Source organism: Halichoerus grypus, chromosome 14 (genome assembly GCF_964656455.1).
Source record: "Halichoerus grypus chromosome 14, mHalGry1.hap1.1, whole genome shotgun sequence".
Taxonomy (NCBI): Eukaryota; Metazoa; Chordata; class Mammalia; order Carnivora; family Phocidae; genus Halichoerus; species Halichoerus grypus.
In genome coordinates, this window is record NC_135725.1 from 22,301,379 (window position 1) to 22,320,915 (window position 19,537).

At 45.6% G+C, this 19,537-nt stretch overlaps 1 protein-coding gene across 8 annotated transcripts in view; it reads right to left on the reverse strand.

Moving 5' to 3' along the window:
- TLE1 (TLE family member 1, transcriptional corepressor) overlaps positions 1–19,537 on the reverse strand; it is an 88,018-nt gene that overhangs the window by 14,468 nt on the left and 54,013 nt on the right. For all 8 annotated transcript variants that reach the window (XM_036113967.2, XM_036113968.2, XM_036113964.2 and 5 more), the window contains 6 exons: positions 16,677–16,793; positions 12,696–12,749; positions 12,037–12,189; positions 10,578–10,722; positions 9,413–9,603; positions 7,962–8,038 (listed from right to left, as the gene is read on the reverse strand). In XM_036113967.2, the coding sequence (XP_035969860.1) occupies positions 7,962–8,038; positions 9,413–9,603; positions 10,578–10,722; positions 12,037–12,189; positions 12,696–12,749; positions 16,677–16,793 (737 nt within the window). The remainder of the gene's footprint in view (positions 1–7,961; positions 8,039–9,412; positions 9,604–10,577; positions 10,723–12,036; positions 12,190–12,695; positions 12,750–16,676; positions 16,794–19,537) is intronic.

Sequence of the window (19,537 nt, forward strand, 5' to 3'; positions counted from 1 at the left end):
TGCCACAGGTCACAGGCAAAAGTGCGATCCTGCGCCTGGCAGCTGAAAAGCATACCACAGAGTAAAAAAAAAAAAAAAAAAAAAAAAGTGAGGAGACACAGATTAGAGGTTCAGCTAGTCACTAATAAGATGTGGGGGCCATAGGTAACTTACTTGTGCCTCATTTCCCTATATTTACAACATGCCCTGAGAAAACTTACCCACTAAACATGACTGAGGAGGTGTGGTGTAAATGAAGTTGCGTGGGAAGGTACTTACAGAAAAGCATGACACACAACGTAGATTCAACCTCTGGTTCTTGCGTCAGGAGGTAGCTCACTATTCCTTATTATCTGGAGATGAGAAGCAATAGTACAGGACAGGGTCACTGGCCCACTGGGCTAGTAAGTGGAAGGGCCAGGATTCAAGTTCAGGGCATCCAGGGCAGGCCCGCCAGAAAAGGAGAGCTCTTAATCTTCACCCTAGCTTCACATTGGCACTAACTTGGACATTATTGCCTCGAGAGGGAAAACACGTGCCCATCAAGATGGAGACAGGTAGCCTACACAAGAGAAATCTTCTTGTCAATGTCATCAGGGCACTTCATTATAGAGTCCTGGCCCTGGAGGCTTGGAGGGCTTGGGGCATCTGGGTCATCCTAAGGTATATGAGAATAATGTAATTTACGACTGTGGAGGATACTCTTAGCCTCAAGAACTAGAATAATGAAGGTGGTGGTGGGGGGACTGGGATTTGAGGTCATAAGGAAATCAGAGCCATATTATTCTAAGATTTCAGGAAAAGAAAATAGGTCCTCGGGAATATGATTCATCTATTTATGGTAAAATCTCCTTCACTGCCGATATAACAAGCTTTACCTTTAACATTTCGTAAGGTCTGCATATCTAACCCATAACATCTATAAAACACAGGATTTTTCTAGTTTGGCATCCCAGGATCCTTCCAAACAGCAAATATGCAGATGAGGGCACAATTCCTATCCTATTTGGAAGATAGCATATCTACAGGAATAGAGGGCTTTAGTAACAATTAAATTACAAGGTGAGAACTTAAAGCATTAAGATGGGAGACTCTGTGTTTGTTTCCTTATTTATGACCTTAATGTAGGACTATTCCCATTTTTTTTGAAAAGGCAAATGCAAAACCTCTTAAAATGGACATGAAAAAGATGAAAAAAGAAATGGGAGATGGTCTAGTTGATAATCTAGGAGGTTCTCTAGCAAAGTTAACGTTTATGACTTTGAATTCTAGGCCCTACTTCCTCTACCAACTAAATGTTTGAAAACCTGTGGGGAGCCTGGGTGGCTCAGTCGGTCAAGTGTCCACCTTTGGGTCAGGTCATGATCTGGGGTTCTGGGATAAAGTCCTGCATCAGGCTCTCTGCTCACCAGGAAATCTGCCTCTCCCTCTCCCCTGGCTCGTGCTCTCTCTCTCATAAATAAATAAAATCTTTAAAAAAAATAAAATAAATGTTTGAAAACATGTAAATGTGCTGGGTAAAGACAAGGCTCCCATGCAGGACAAAGAATCAAACCGATTCTTTGATTCTTGGATGAAAAGTAAGACAAAGAAAAGTTTAAAATACAGCCCTTTCAAAGCTCAATTCGAAAATTCTAGCAAAGGAACCAACCACTATAGGCAACCCAGAATCATGTGAGCAAGAAAGAAACAAAGCATACTTACACCTGATAAACTGAAAGGCATTTCTGAGAAGGGGAAGAGGGAGAGAGAGATGTGCAGGGAGGTCAGCTCTCTAGTAGCTACACATAACTCACATCAAAATAAAGGGCCTTCCAGGTGCCTGGGTGGTTCAGTTGGTTAAGCGACTGCCTTCAGCTCAGGTCATGATCCCAGAATCCCGGGATCTAGTCCTGCATCGGGCTCCCTGCTCAGCAGGGAGTCTGCTTCTCCCTCTGACCCTACCCCCTCTTGTGCTCTCTCTCTCTCACTCTCTCTCTCTCAAATAAATAAAATAAAATCTTCAAAAAAAAAAAAATAAAGGGCCTTCCATTTCAATATAATCTCAAGAAATTAGCTACACATTCCCAGAAGATCAAAGAGTAGAAAAATGGAAATTAAACCCAAACCCAAATGTGATAATGAGGCATAAAACAAACATGTTACTTTTGGTGTTTAATAGACCAAAAAACACCCAAATATCATAACCAGTGAAAAGAGAGCCAAATTAATTTCCAAATCCACTAAATAAGCCAGCTGTGAATTCTAGACATGGTCAACAGAGGAATCAGAAGCAAGATCAGGACTGGAAAATGGGGTGGGGGATGGGGGCAAGGGCTGGCCATGGAAATGTCTCCTCGGCTGGAAGCCGGGATGGCCTCTCTTCACTGCTGCAAAACATGTTTTCCTAGGAAGCAATTTTACCCGACATGTAGTTAAGATTTTCTTTTCTCTTTAGGCTCCAACTCCAAAAAGGTACTTTAAAGATTTATTTAAACACTAAACGAGTGGGTGTAAGATTTCTCAATTACACGTCTAGCGTTAAAATACAGGGTGAAGGAACCTGGAACGAAGCTGGATCTTAAGCCAAACTATTATTAGTCTGAGTTATTACTGACCTCTAGGTGCCACCACACGAGGCAGGTAGGGCACAGCTTCCAAGCATGGACGGGGAGGAAAGCGGTCCTTCGGGGCCAAAATGCCGTTTTGGGGGGAGGGCGGTGTGAGGCACAGCAAAGAGATGTTGACCTAACTAAACCAGAATTTCTCTTACCAGGGATCTCCACAAGACTCAGGGGAACACATTTCCTAAAACTAAAAGTGAGTTCAAGTGAAGCTGACCAAACAATACCAATTAAATCTCCCCTCAAGGGCTTGAAAACAGTCAGGGTTACCTCTTATAAATCAGCAGTGCTGAACTCTAAAATGCAAAATGTGAATCTCTTTTAGAAAGGATGAGTCACAGTCTTACACAATCCCGGACTCATTTCCCACGTACTCAATGCACCAAATATTTGTTTACGGGATATTTGTGCTCAAGGGGACAGAGGGACTTCAAAGCTTCAGTTCTTGTAGGGAAGAAGCAGGTAGAGATCTGACATGGGTACATGACGGTCACTCAAGGCCAAGGCGTGCAAGGGGTAACAAGATGTTACAAGGTGCTCCTGGAGAGGGATCACATTTCACAAGGCATCAGTGAAGGCTTCGTGTTGATAAGGTGGCAACAGAAATGGTCTTTGAAGGACAGAAAGCTTTTCCACAGAAAGAGGTAAGACTGGCAAAAAGGGACATTGCTCCAGCTAGGAGGAGGAAAGGCTCTCAGAGAATGGAAGGTTCTCTCTTTCGGCCCATGCACAAGATGCAAAGAACACATGACATGAGGTAGAATAGCAGGTGGGGGTAAAAGTGCTAGAGGGGCCTTGAATGCCCCATCACCAGTTTATGTGCAACTGCTGAAGATCTCTGAGCAAGAAAGGAACCTAATCAGGTAAGCACTTTATAAAGGGGAAAACTTATCTAGGATCTTACTGACAAAAGTCAGTAGGAATTAAGTGAGATTTCAACAATGAAGAAGACCGGTGAAACGTCACTTCAACAAGGAAGAATCACAGGCTAAAGTTTGCGCCCAGATGTCAGAGAGAATGAGGATGATGCCTTTAACAAAGATAGAGAGGTCAGGAGAGACAGGTGTGGGGGTGAAGGAGACAAGGAAAATGACCAGGTTGGTTGGGAAACCCTACTGAGTTCCTACATCATTTTAACACCAACAACAAGTACAAAATAGTGGCAACAGGAGTCACCTTGTTCTATTCTACTTTGATAAAAACAAAACAACACAAAAACCAACAATGTAAGGCCACAGGGCCTTTGCATATGCTCCTTCCTCCTCCCCTATGGGATTAAAACAGCTCAGAAACACTTCTTCCTTGAAGCCTGCCACATGCTTTTACAGAATAGCGTTTCTCTTGGTCATAGCTCTTCTCTCAATTACAATTATGCATTCAGTTTTGTGATTATTTGATTAATGTGGTCTCTCCATCACTAGGCTGTGAGCTTCCAATAGGGTCCCTTAGGCCTATGCAGCAGGTTTCAATTAAATCAGTGGGAGAGGACAAGAGGGAGGTGACTGTTAGATTTTAGTGCGCAGATGGTGCGGGAACCTGAAATCGCATCCCACAAGATAGGGCTGAAGCAACGGACATATTCAGCCAGAAGAGAAGCCTCGTGGCAAGATGGTGGTCTCCAAGTATCTGAAGAGCTGCCATGAGGGTGATGGATGAGTGGTGCGCTGTGTGGTCTCAAGGGGTAGGAAAGAACCAGGATCGATGGATAAAGGTTCCAGGGAGACAGATCTCAGCTCGAGGGCTGGAACAGTTTTCCCACAGCCAGGGAAAGTGGCTCGTTCCAGGAACCACCAGCAAGGCCTGGTTACCAGACACGCGTGGGCAGAAGCACACAGCCACTGGCGAGGCGATCACGGGAGACCTGAACCACAGATGAGCATTCACACGAGAGGCACTATCAAGGTCCCTCCAGCCCCACTGGAACTCTCCTGGCTCTGCCGCTCGGAAGGAACTCATCCATTGCCACAGGAATCCCTCAAGCTCCCATGTGCTGGGACCATGTGGCAGGCTGTCCCCTCTACCTACAATGGTCCACCTTTTCTGCCCTCTCTGCTCTGTGGGCGTGTTCCTCCTGCGCATGCTTAGCTTTCAGTGTATCCTCCTCACCCCGAGGAAGCCCTTCCCATCCTAACCATCATCACTCTACATGTCTGCCTAGCCCCCACTGCTCTGCCTTCAGGGCGCCTCACAAACATACTGCAGCATTTGTCCCTCTCGTGTTTCCACATCAGCAGGCCCTCCAAAGGCGGGGAAGATGAACATTCTCTTTCCTGGAGTCTGCCCAGCACCTGGCACAAAGCCTGACACAGTTCTCACGCAAATGTCCAAGAGTAACCATCCATCGCCCGACCCAAATATTACTTCGATTGGTATTTGTCAGAGGATGACACTCACAAACCTTTACCACACCTCGCTCACCCTGACCCTGGCCATGTTGGTTTGTCACCATTTCTCTTAGGTGCCTCAGACCAAAGCTGTTCGAAGTGTGGTCGGCAAACATTTGCTACCTGAGTGAGATCAGCTCACTCAGGGATAGGAAGTGTTGAAAACGGTTATACAGCCACTCGACAGAGTCCACTCATGACAGCTGACTCTTGTAATAAAAAACTGGGACTGGGGCGCCTGGGTGGCTCAGTCGGGTAAGCGTCTGCCTTCGGCTCCTGAGCCCAGGATCCTGGGATGGAGCCCCTCGTCAGGTTCCCTGCTCAGTGGGGAGCCTGCTTTTCCCTCTGCCCCTCCTCTTGCTGGTGCTCTTCCTCTCTCTCTCTCTCAAATAAATAAAATCTTAAAAAAAAACACAAAAGAAACACAATAACTGGGACTTATACTGTGTATCTTTCTTCCCCTATTCATCTGTATTTGTCTGTTACAAGAGTACCAATCTTGGTCATGTGGGAAAAAACTGGTCGTCATAGAAGCTTTGAGAAGCACTGCCTCAGGGAGTATTACTTTACTCAACAATGAGGACAGGAAGCCCTCTAATACTAATTAATGGATTAAAACAAAGGAATAGGATGTATAGCCCAGATCCCAGAGACAATGGTGAACTCCATTTTTCCCCTCTGATATTAACTCGATCTTCCTCACATAACATGGCTCCCCTCAAACTTAAAAGAGAATCCTAAAGAATATATTTTCGCTGTTTTGGAGGGCAGTGACCACTCTGATCCAGAGACTCACCCTCATACGTGACTCTCACAACTCTGCTGCCGTGCCCACTGTCATTGACCCTGAGCATGTCATACCCTAGCTTAACATAGATGTGAACACAAAGAAATCCAAGGTGCTCAAAGCCAAAGGCATGAGTATTTTGGCTCTAATAAGCATGACACCAGTACTATCATTCAGAGAAGGCTTCAACTTTGTGTCTAATTACATTATTCACACACACACACACACACACACACACACACACACACACACACAAACTGTAAGGAGCTAGGTCTGATTAATGGTCCTCTGTACCTTCAAGACAATCACGATAGCTCATAGCTCGTCCCACCCCACCCCACCTGCCTCACACGTCCCATTTAGGGTGGGGTCTTGGCAGCCAGACATACCCCCACACCTCCGACTCTTAAAACTGGCTTTCCCTAGGGGCGCCTATGTGGCTCAGTTGGTTAAGCGACTGCCTTCGGCTCAGGTCATGATCCTGGAGTCCCAGGATCGAGTCCCGCATCAGGCTCCCTGCTGTCAGCAGGGAGTCTGCTTCTCCCTCTGACCCTCCCCCCTCATGCTCTCTCTCTCTATCTCATTCTCTCTCTCAAATAAATAAATAAAATCTTTAAAAAAAAAAAAAAAAAGAAAATGGCTTTCCGTAATGGTCAGTTGAACTTGGCATTATTTGCTTATTATTTCCCTGAAGATTCATCAGTTACTATTAATTATTGCCTCTCATCACATTACTCATTTGCCCTTTATCCACTCACCAGTCTGTAGGACACACGACAGCTACGTTGCCAGAGACCACGGATAAGAAATACCCACTAAGGGCCCGGGGGCATCCCAGGCTGGATGCAGAGGGGCAGACCCAAGAAAATAAACAACATAGCAGTTCAAGGTTATTCAATCAGAAGAGAGCTACAAGGTAAGAAAACATTTACAACACTGTCCCACCCCCTAATCCTGCTCTTCCCTGGGCCTAGATGTCACTGTAAGTTCTTAACATCTCTCTACCAGTTCTTAGTATAGAAAAAGTCTCGTTTCATCATGAATCAAATTACCATGAAATAGATATTATAATGCATGTAAAGTAGAGCCGTGGCAATCTGCTTTCCAAAAAGCAGGTGATGGAGTAAGGATTCCATTTTTCCTCATGCTGCTGGTTTATTTGAAGAAAGGCTCTGATTCAAATCACACAAAGGTGACCAGGTAGTTGAATGGACCACTCAAAATAATTTAATATGCAACATGCAGCAGACACATAAATGAAAGCTGAGAGCAACCACACAAAGGCAGAGAGTATAAGGAAAATAAACTGAAGGCCTATGACACATACCCCTATTTCGAAAAATCAAAATTGTAAAAGGCCCTACAGAAGAGCAGAGTACATGTTGGGAAGTAAGACAGACCCCCCCCCCACCATATTTCAATTTTGCTTTGTATGGAAATTAAGGACTTCAGAAATTCTTCAAAATCTCATTTCTAATTACTAACATATGGGAAGCAAGTGATTTTCAGTGACCCCGGAAGAATAACCAACGGGGTTTTTCAATTCTGAATGCTCTTTTGCCCCTTTAATCCATCTTTCATGCTTTCCCACAAAGCCACTCTGAGTTTTGTAATCTTGGACTTCTCCGAGTCAAGCACGCACCAAACTTTATTGGGGGTTGGGGAGGAGTGGGCAGGGAGGTTCCAACCTCCAACGCTGGGATCCAACAGACGCCACAACTACCCTTCATACAACTCTAGTTTCCACCAAAATAAGGAAAAGGTAGCACTGAGCCAGGTAGAGAGATGACATGTTTCAAATTTCGGAGATCTCAACAGTTGGTGACAGCTTACTACTGCCCACAGCACAGTCCTGTTGAAAACCTCCAGCAGCTACCCTCTGACCAAAGGCAGAGCAGAGCAGCTTTCTGAAGAGGGGTCAAGCAAGGAGGGCCAACCACCCCCGGTTCTTGCCTCCCTCCTGGCCCCCATCTACAACAGCTTCTCTCCAGAAATAACTAAATGCATGAGATCACCCATAGTGAGAAGACAGAGGCATGACACCTACAAGGTGCCTATTTATAGAAAGTGCTAACGCTCCTCAGGAAAAGACACTAGAAATCTCCTTGGAAACGTCCAAGCCTGTGTTCCCTTTGGAATTCTAGTCTGCTAATAGCCATGACTAAGTAACTGCCTTTAAAACAAAATTGAGGAGTCAGAGGCACTTACGGTTTCCCCCCAGGGATTCCTGCCAGGTTTGGAGGGATGGTAGGTACTCGCATGTGAGGGGGAGGATCAAACCCAACCTGGAAACAAAAATAAGACATTGAAGACTCAGTTTATGCAGAGTAGGCACTTTGTGAACATCTATAAAGACTTTTCACTAGAAATTCCTACATCTCCAACGCAACATAAACAGGAACAGTAACATGTGCTAACATTTTTCAAAAAAAAAAAAAAAAATTACAATGCAAGAAGTAATATAACCACCTGTAAATACGACAGGCCATGCTTCTTTCTGGGGAGGTTGGCTGGAGTGTGGTCTATTTGTACATCGAGAACCAGCTTCCCACAGTAAATACTTTCTGTGGACTTAGGATGTCCTGCCTTGCCCAAGCAAGTACAGAGAGCAGTATGTTGTCTGAGTCAGGATTTCTTGACCTTGGCACTATCAATGTTTTGAGCCAGACAGTTGTTTGGGGCTGTCTTGGGATATTTAGCACCATCCCTGGCTTCTACACTCTACGTACCAATAGCATTCTCCACTTCTGATAATCAAAAGTGTCTCCACAGATTACCAGATGTCCCTAGGGGGACAAAATCGCCCCCATTTCATACCACTGGCCTAAGTTACTGCTTAAACATTCATGCCCTAATGAAGGTTATCTAGTCCCTTAGCTGCCCACTTTGCTTTAAACTATCTTGTCCCCAATGCACAGCCTTTCTTACTAGTGCGACATGAGGGGAAAAAACCCACAAACTTCACTATCAGCCCAAACTATTGGAGGTCATGCCATCTGAAGAGGGGAGAGGAGAAAACTGAACATGACGTATTCTAAATAGCCAAGAGAAATATATAGGGACTTCTATTTAATACAGGTTATCATCTGTTTCCTTTCCCGGGTGCAACTGAGGATTACAGTCGATTTTGCCCTTTGCATAGTTTTGTACCTTTCCGGTCAAAAATGAGGCTATTTACATAGTCATAAAAGGCTGGGCAAGAAGATGGGCAAGCTGCCCCAGGGTTCAGTCACCTCTGTTTTCTCGTTGTTGCCTTCAGATCACTGCTTACACCTGAGTCACATTGTTGGGTTTAAAGGATAATACAGACACGGAAAGAAAACATTACAGCTTCTCAAATAGTTTTTCCTAAGAATTAAAGAGGGGAAAATAAAAACCCTCAAGAAAATGAATGAAAAGGCTTCTGTGAGCTACTTGAGTCATTCTACTGCCTTCCAAAAAAAAATCTACTTGGGGGGAGAAAACCAGATGTCCCCTGAACCGCCAAAGTAGCTCCTAAACACTGCCTTGTTTCATCCACAAAAACAGCAAACCCAGAAGCGCTGCGCCCTAACTTAATGCAGCGGCATGCTGATGGCAGCGGGCAGGCTCAGGGACACTGGGGCTCTGTTCGCAGGCGTGGGCGGGGGTCCCGGCCCTGGCCCGCCCGCAGCACCTACCATCGGGGAGCGCCCGTAGGCCACCACAGCGGCGGCGGCAGCGGCCGCGCTCATCTGCGGGGACATGTTGTGCAGGCTGGCGTAGGCGGCGCCAGGGCTGGTAAGCTCGCCATTCATGCCGGCGTGGGGCACCATCCCGAACGGGGCGGGGTACGGGCCGGGCACCGCCAGCGGCGTCCTCAGACCGGCGGCTGAAAGGAAGCACAAGCCGTGTGATGTGACTCAGCCTGAACGTCAGTTCCAGAGTCACTTCTAGCGCCATTCATGAGGGGCGAGGGCAAGGAGGAAGGCTTGGGTGAGGTGTGTGTGTGTGGGGGGGGGTTGGTTTCATCACCACCAACTCAGCCGAATTCATCTCCAGGGGAGAACGGACCCCAGGAGAAGCACTGCCCACACACTTCATCCTTGGCTTGGCAGCACTGGGAAACTGGGCAATTAAAATTAAACAGCAGTACTGTACCCAATTCACAGAAGGCAAACCAAGGCACTACCTGTTTACCTGACTTAATCTCAAAAGAAGGTTTTGATAAAATCCAAGATTTCTCCTTTCCATTCTCTGCTACCAATTCCAGATGAAAACGGGACCCTGGATTTATTACCTAAACCAAAGCCTGGGTTTAGGAGGAATATTCTGGGGCTTATTTTCCTCTGGGCCCAAGGTGTTAAGGAAGAGAAAGTTAGAAGTTACCAATTGATTCACAGGCCAGAGTCTCAGTGAAACCCTCCCAGTTTCTACTGACAGAGAGACCACAGGTTCCTGAGGGATGGAACGGGAGAAACCCGGCCAACTCAAGTAAGCAAGAAGCACACTTGGGCTGGCCGTTTCGGTCAGTATTAGGGAACTCAGACATGCAGTGACAGTTTGGTAAGGAGCTTACGGGCGGAGTAATTATCGGAAACTTTATTGAAGTCCCTAGGATTTGGATTATGGGGGAGGTGGGGAGAAAGAGAGCCAAGTGTAAACAGTCGGAGACCGAACAGGGTGCAGCTGCTGAACCTAAGGACAAACATCTGTTTCTTATCATGGCTTTTCAGGGATGGGAAGGAGGTAGGCAGTTGAGTGCGTCTCATATTCACGGGGAAATGGCGTCAGGAGTGCACAGACGACGAGTCAAGCCCAGAAAGGGAAAAACAAAACAAAGCACAACAAGAGGCGAGGCTCTACCCGCTTGGTTAACGAGGGGGTCCATGGCTGGAGGCTTGCCGAGGCCTGGACGGAGTCCTGGAGCGGCACTGGTGCCCGGCGTTGGCATGTCGCTCCGAGGCGTCGGTGTGCTGGATTTCAGAACAGGCGTGCTGGCTTTTTCATGCTGGTATCATTAAACAAATTAAATGAGTATTATTTTTAATCCAAGCCATATTACACAATTTATCACAACAGCAGCTGGGACACTGGGCACCTTCTAGCTACTCCCTCAGCCAATTTTCATAAATCCACACAATGTTGACAGCATTAACTTGTGAGCGAGAAATGTTGACCTTTCCTCTTCCTGCCAGAATTAAAACTCTAGCTAGAGACACAGAACATGATCACACTTCTTCCTCCGCAGATTTTATTTTAAAAAGTATTTTTCCATCAGGCGTGTGGACTTTGGATCCAGGCCAAGTCAGAACGATGACCACCCAGCGAAAAATTCCCAGTCACTCAGAAACAAATGGCTGGGTCACCAAGAATGTCAGAGGGAGGATCCCTTTTCTAATCTTGCCTTTTAGTGGCAATGGGATTGAGACTAACGGTAAGAGGCAGCAGGGCCGTGGATTTGTTGAGAAACAAACCAGCATCTCAAAGGCAAAAGCCCTAGAAGGATTCTATCCGTCTGAGAGATGTGTGTGGAGTTAAGCACTGCCACAACTTGCCTACATAACGGGTGTGGACCCACTAGCACAGAGGCCTTCAGGAGTGTGACAGTAACAGGGTCCCGGGGCATCATCCTCTGCATCTCAACCTTTCATTCCTTTAAATCCCAGTCTGAGGAGCGCCGTGGAGCAGCAAACAGCATGCATGGGGCTAGGGAGAGACCGCAGCTCCCTCTGGCCTTGGATCTGATGGGCAGTGTAAACTTGGCAAGCTCCTCAGGCTTTCCTCCCCTTCGGTGAAATGGGATAATGCCTAGGAAGGCTGTATACGAATCAAATGCAGGACCATTATGGCTCGGTTTTTGTGAGGTAAGGGAGGACACGCTCCACACTACTTGCTGAATGGCTGAAAGCAGGCTCGGAGGCTCCACCCTCCCTGCACCTGCTCCAGGCTTCTCTGGAGGCTGCGTGAGTACATCCCCATTCTGACTCCAAACCCAATCCCAACATGCCCTGACACAGTGGGTCAGTCTAAAATAAGGTAAACTCAGGACTTCAATTTCCTATGAGGTTGCACATCCCCCAAATAAGAAAGCAATGGACATGGAAGCTTGCTGTCTCTCTCGAATCACGGCCCAAGACACACTACCCAGAGGGAGAAAGGAAACACCATGTGGGACAAAGAGCAGGAGTTGTTGTCTCACTTTTAAACTTAAAAATATACCTCTCACTCCGTAAAAGCCCACATTTCAAATACTTTCGGGTCCTCTGAACCGCAAAGAAAAATACACTGCTGCATGGGCAAAGTGACGGCTCAGGAGACCTACCAAGCTCATTTCTTTGGATTTCAAAGAAGTGGAGCTTCCCGAAGAGGCCGTGGACGCTGGGCTGCTGGAGGCATCTTTCTTCAGCAGGCGGTTTTTGTCGATCCCATTTTCCCTGGGTGAATGGGCAGGGCTTGCTCGCGGAGAAGAAGGGTCCTCGACAAGTATAAGCAAAGCTTGTGTGATTTCACTCATAACAGACGGACCTTGCCCTTTACAGACTCTATTTCCACACTAATTCTCTAAATTAAAGGAGGCCACTCTAAGTCCTTCAGATCTGGGGGACTTGGGAGTGTGCCCCCTGACTAGCAATGTTGTTATAATTAACAGGATGGTGTTTGCAAACACACCGTGAAGATAGCACAGAGGAAAGCACATCCAGGAACAATCCTAAGCGTCTTCATGCTCAAATACTTTGCCCAGAGGGCACAGGAAGGAAAGGAGCACCAGGCACCCAACTTAGGAATCCGAAATGACTGGGAAAATAGATTTTTTTTTTTTTTAAAGGAAACCAAAGTTCTTGTCAGACCACTATTGCTCCATCTATGAACAACCACTAAGTTTTTAATGTGCAAAGTTGTGAGAAACCAAAATACCATGGCTCTACTTTCTGTTTCTCATAAGTCACTCTGAAAATGAAGTTTGAGAAAATGTGTGGTTACCTCATTAGACACATCCACAACTAAGTTGTCATCGCTTTTGTCACCATCGCTATCCTGGAAAAAAAGATGTTCATGCCGTTTATTAAAGGGTTGGAGGCCCCGTTCAATTCCTATAGTTCTTGGTAGCAGACACACTGCAAAAATGGCCCAGGACATGCCTACAGGTCCCCTTCCAGATTGCCAGATGGCCTTCCCCCCTTACCTGACATGGGGCTACCCAAAGCCACAGGCAGGAACTGCTGCAGTAGAATACCTGCTATGGATCATTCAGGTGAGAGCAAGTTGCAAACACTGGGTGCACAGTAAGAGCTCAATGAATGTTCGTAACAGGTGCATCTCTCTTATAATCTGAAATCTGCCCATGGCCTTCTATCAGGGCTCTTTTCCCACTGGATGTCAAATTAAGAACATGATTTCAAATTAAGAACATGACTTCATGTCATTGCTTTGTGTGTATCATCTTGAAGATAGCCAATAAATCTAGTGTTCACAATTTGTAATTATAAAGAGAAACTTCAACCATGTTCCCATGGGGTTACTCATTACTGAAAGAAAAAAAAGGAACACTAAAAACCAAAAACAACAAAGCTATCAACTTGATTGGGATAACGTACCAAGATCTAACCTTATGTTAAGAATAAAAATCTTTTGCAATCAGCATGGAATATTTTAGGAGAGATGGAAGAACACGGGATGGCAAAATCTGGAAGGCACTCGCATCCTGCAGGAGGGCTCGTATTCCCTCTTCATAAAGGTGTAAAATTTGCTAACCCAGGAAACTGCAAGGTTGTCCTAAGTTTGAAAAAGCTTTAGAAAAGCTATTCAACTATGTGCTCACTCCTACATCGAGTTTAGGGCAGACTGAAAAAGTCTACTTTCTTAGCCAAAAGGCCTCCTGTCCTTTAGTACAGAGTGATACAATGAGCCTATGAAAGAAGTAGGATCTCACCTAATTCTCAAAAAGGAGTAGGTCACTGATTTATAATCTACACAATCCTTTTACTGAATCACTGTCAATTACAAATACACGAAGGTTTGATAATTTGTACTAATAAGTACAAGTGCAAATATGAGCCATGTTGGCTTTCTGTGGGGCCTCCAAGTCCAGCTAGAAAGTTACCCTCAACTTTAAATTCGTTATCTTTTACATGTTTTTTTCTAACTATACCTAGAGTTTTACATGTGGAAGACCCAATTTACTTTCTTCAATAGGATGTTACTAGATTTAATTTAATCACTGTTGTTAAGGCACCATGCAATTCACTACAACATAAAATTATAACCAACGAGGAAGCCTGGGTAACTCAAAATAACAGCCTACTGAAAGAAATATTTTCATGTAATAAAAGAAAAAAATAAAACTAAAGAAGATTTGCTTTTTCTGTTAGTAAAGACCACAGAAAAGCACAAACGTTTTCAGGTGTTAAGAACACAAAGACAGAGGCGCCTGGGTGGCTCAGTCAGTTAGGTGTCCGTCTTCAGCTCAGGTCATGATCTCAGGGTCCTGGGACTGAGTCCTGCATTGGGCTCCCTGCTCAGTGGGGAGGCTGCTTCTTCCTCTCCCTCTGCTGTTCCCCCTGCTTGTACTCTCTCCAATCTCTCTTTCTCTGAAATAAATAAAATCTTTAAAAAGAAAAAAAAAAGAACACAAAGACGGGGGGTGCCTGGCTGGCTCAGTCGAAAGAGCATGCAACTCTTGAACTTGGGGTTGTGAATTCGAACCCCACATTGGGGGTAGAGATTAAATAAAATAAATAAAAAAAAAATGGGATGCCTGGGTGGCTCAGTTGGTTAAGTGTCTGCTTTCGGCTAAGGTCATGATCCCAGGGTCCAGGGATCCAGTCCCACATCGGGCTCCTTGCTTAGCAGGGAAGCCTGCTTTTCCCTCTGCCATTCCCCCTGCTTGTGCTCTCTCTCTCTGACAAATAAATAAATAAAATCTTAAAAAAAAGAACCCAAAGATGGTGGTGGTGAAAAAAAATATAAGCCAAAAAGTTTTCTTAGAAAAAAATTTATTAAAAAGGTTCACATAGTATGCAATCTAGCGAAGAAGCAAACAGCTCATTTATTATGATGGGACTATGAAGTGAGTTTTTGAGTAGTCTGTAATTTCAATCTTAGGTTTGTTTTGGACCCTTCTGCAAATGTGAACCTTCACACTACAGTGTAGGCTGGTCATTGGAGAGCTAAGGTCTGAGGACTTTGCCCCAGATTCTCCAACATCAACTCAATACATCACCCTGAAACTACCTATACATCTGGACATACTTAATATGAGCAGGTTATAAAACAGTAATGCAGAGCTATGGATTCTAGATCACTCACCACTAAATATCTACACGAGCCTCATGCACAACTCAAAATTGTATTACTGGCAACTTCCGAATTTCTGCACGTCATGGACATTTTGAATAGCTTATTAACAGTTGATGCCATATATAAAAGTACCTGCAGGGGAAACCGGCTGTGGGCAAAGGTGAGGGCCAAACATGTGCTACAAAGCCTTGGACTGGAATGGGGAGAACCTACAACTCCAAGTTCTCAGAATGTTATCACAGTGCAGAGTGTGGACCAATACAAGGACCTCTGGCAAAATACCCTCTCCAAGGGGTGCCTGGGTGGCTTAGTCGGTAAGGAGTCTGCCTTCAGCTCAGGTCATGATCCCGGGGTTGTGGGATCGAGCCCCACGTCAGGCTGCCCACTCGCTCCCTCTCCTCCCTGCTTGTGCTCTCTCTGGCTAACTAACTCTCTCTCTCAAATAAATAAATAAATAAATAAACAAAGAAAATCTTAAAAAAAAAAAAAATACCCTCTCTGAGGCCCTCAGCTTGGGGATCCTGGCATAGTGATCAAGAGCATGGATTCTGGAGTTAGACTGCCTCCAGGTTCCACCACTAACTCTGAACTTGGGACAAATCACTTACAAGTTCTGTGCTTCAGTTTCTTTATCTACAATGGAGGCGACGGTACTGAATTCACAGAGCTGTTTTAAGAGTCAAATGAAACAATCCATGTAAAAGCACGTGGTATGTGGCACGAACAAGCTGTCGCTCAGGAAATACTAGAGACTGTTAGCTATTGGCTTGAACCAGCCAGCAGGAGGCAGAGGGGCCTCGCGTGTAACCCCCATCTTGCCGACCCGCCAGCCGCTTTTTCCATAAGCAACGGGAAGTGGGCTAATCCCAGGTTCTACTCTCATCCTGTTCCCGAGAATGTGTCCGTCTTGAAATAGACATAAGAAAACTCCAAGTCATTTATCAGCTGCAACATTGATGACCCTCAGACTCGAGCCAATTGCCATTTGGCTTGGTTTTGCTCTCCTCATGAAATGTGGTTCCAGCTAGGTGTGAGTCAAGAGCCCTCCCTTCACAGTCATGCACTCTCAATCTGCGGGGTCTGATCTAGATGCTTCCAAGGTTTTTTCCGTTTTTACCATGGACTTACCTAGCCAAACTGCTCGCTGTTCAAGAGGATGAACTCTGCCTCAAGACCGAACATGAGCCTGAATAAGTCAACAGAATAGCATCCAAAAAGGTACTCTGTGACAGCCATGTTTTTACCCTGGTTATTTTAGCAGGACGGGCTACCAAATTTGCAGGACCCAGGACAGATGACAATGCAGGCCCTGGTTCAAAAACTGAGAATTTGAAGATGGTGAGGACAGAGCGTCAAACCAAGGGCAAAGTCCCTTTAAGAGCAGGGCCCCGTGCAAATGCACAGGCTGCAGGTCCGGCCCCTGCATGCTGCTATCCCCTCTTATGAGGAACTTAGGCAGGAGGCCTAAAATGTAATCGTGAGCCTGACTGAGCAGAGTTTACAGCTCTAGAGGGAAATAGTACCCTTCTAAGAACCTATCCTCTTGATAGTATTATTTTAAAGGATGTGGAATTATCACTATGATCTTAGAGTATGCTTGTATGCTCACTTAGAAGGTGAACAAGTAAGCAAACAAATACTGTTTCAAGTCCTTTATTTACTTACATAGTGGCTGGAGTCCTTATCATCCACCTTTCTTTTTTTGATGTCATTGGAAAATTCAGGTCCATTTCTGCGTTTATCTGTGCCCCTTAGACTGTCTGGGACCAAGAGGGAATTACTCTGTAAGACACACACAAAAAAAAGAAAAAAAATTAATCAAAGATTCCTTCCCAGGTCTCTTTGTACACATGAAAACCCAACCTAGAAGTGATAGCTATTTTAAGAAAGGTGATACCTACACCAACTTTCACTCCATGTAATTCATCTCGTCTGAAGACTTTGATGGCAAACATTTAGAGAGGTGTAAGCGCTTAAAAGGGAGACCCTGACTATGCAATGAAGCCATCCAGAGCCTGGTGGATCCTTCAGGCCCTACTCACTCAAAATGCTCTTCCATTCTCTTTTTACTGTTAGAGAGATGGGAGCTTGCTGTTTACAGGTAGATGTGTTTTTATTCTTTCCCACTGCGATTTCCTGGCCAGGAATATAAACGGCCTAGGAGCGGAACCCTGAGATTATTCTATCAGGCGTATTCTGTGACTGTGACAGTGTGTGCCCCTCGAAAAAGACACACAGAGAGCAGGTGGGATTAACAGCATGGCCTCCTAAAAGGCAAATAACATTTTCCACAGCAACAATGAAGGAACTCTTTTGAATTCTTTTAATTTGCTGTTGGAAATAAGATTTGGTGTTCCTCGCCAATAGCACTGAAATTCAAGACCCGAAGCAAGTATTTCAGCCACGGAATCTTCAACAGCGAGGCCAGCTCCCCCCACACAAAAGAAGGAACAAGGACTAATCTTTTCTTACCAACCACACAGGATACTTTCCTTCCCATGTGCTGAGTACGAACTGTTGACCCAAAGAAAACAGGCATTTTCGATATTTGGGGGGTCACATGACATGATCTGACATCCCTTCAATTCCCATCTCCCCTCAGGCTAAAGCATCAGAACATGTTACAATGAGTCCTTTTAAGTACATGATTAGCATATGCAAGGGGGCAATTTGTTCAGTGATGTGTTACTGCCTTGAACAATACTGAAGGAGCTGTGCAAAAATCTCCTGCACAAAGCCCAGATAACCCCAATTTCTGAGAGAGGCTGGAGAACTACCAGGGGGGTGTCCAGGGCCAACAGACAATTATGTTACCTTTCTCTGCCACAATTTAAAAAAGAAGGGGCTGGGGGAAACCTTTAAGTCAGACCACTTCTAAAGCAATGGCATGTACCAGAAGCAAATTTTTAAAAGCGGGGTTGGGAGGGGAGAGAAGGTGACTTCGTTCCTAACCAGCCCAAGGTAGTCAGCCAGGTGGCTGGGTCTCTAAGTTCCCTCATGAAAACTGTGGACCCCACCATGGGAACATTCCCAGCTCAACTGCACACAGGAGGAAATCAAACTGGGGACCAGGGGGCCATCTGAGGCCTCTTTGCCCACTGCAGGGGCTGACACTGAGGCGAGCTGAGCTTTGATTCATGACCGGTCAAGCTACACAAATGCAGGAGGCTTACATAAAAGCAGAGGGAGGGACTCGTGCGATTCAATACAGAGTAGCTCAGAGTAATGTCTTTAGCACAGTGTGTGGGGCTGAAAGGTGACCTGGCCAGATCCCTCCACTAAAGACCGTGGTAAGTGTCTGCTAAAAACTAACCCCTCCGACCCAGACCCCCTGGCTGATAGGACACAGGAGACTTAACCAAACTCCTGAAAGTGCTAACATGTACTCCAAAAAGCGGAGCCACGGGAGGGGAATAGCAGCGTGCACTCAGGTGTAAACAGTGTTCCAGTGCACCTGCCCGTGTTCTAGATCTTATCAGCTCTCCAAAGTCTCCTCGTCCAGACTCTGACCTGATGCACTGAGGGCTGCACCATAGAGTACTCAACTTTACATCTGCCCCAGGGCCCAGAAGAATGTGGCACAGACTTGGTGTCCACTGGCAACTTTAAAGTGAAGTCTCTCTCCACAGGGTCACCTTCGAAGCCTTCCTGCTGTAACCAGCGCTGGGCATCCAAACGGCTCAGCCATTCAAAGATAGCTTTTTAATGATCTTATTTTTTTTTTAATATAGTCAAGTGGTATTGTAAACATAAAAGTAAACTTCGCTTCTGTTAGCAACAATGCAATTTCTGTTAGAAACAGTAACAGTTCTATAGTTGGACCCTGGAGCCTGTCAAGCTTTGAGGCCTCTGCTTCTACATGTTAGAAGTTACTACTGTAATTCCTGCTTGAACGGCTTAAATGAGGCCTATAATCTGAATAGGTTTTGAAAAGCTCTGGAAGTTCCTCTAAATTTGGACAGGGCTAGTAATTAGCACCGCTACTTATGTGAAAATTGGCTCCATTCAAAATGGCAGACTCAAGACAAGTTGCAAAACACAGCGTCTCATCGTACCTTTGATGCTGTAAAATGCATTCAAAACAAGGCAGCAAAGATGGTGGGCTGGGAAGGCCTGGGGGAGCCACAGTCCAGAGCAAGTGGGGAGCTGGTTCACGTGGCAGCCCCACCCAAAACAGGCCACTTCCTTTCACCCCTGTTCCCACGAACCTGTTCTTTGTGTAATTGTCCCCAACATCTTCCAGCCCTGACACTGCTTTCGTTGTCGTTCCTGATTTAAGCAAATGGCTCCAGCCTAACGAACTTCACTGTCAGCAACAACAGCTGTTTTGGTTAACGACTGCCTAGGTGACCCTAATCTTCATGGTTCCCTTGTGTGCTCCCTAGAAACCCAAAAGTGACTTCACAGGTATTACTGGATGTCTCATGATACCAGAAGTTTTATTTCCCCGCGCCCCCCCCCCCCCATGCTCTGTGTTTTCCTCACACACCAGCTTATGTTCCTCATGACCCAGGGGTGGAATAACA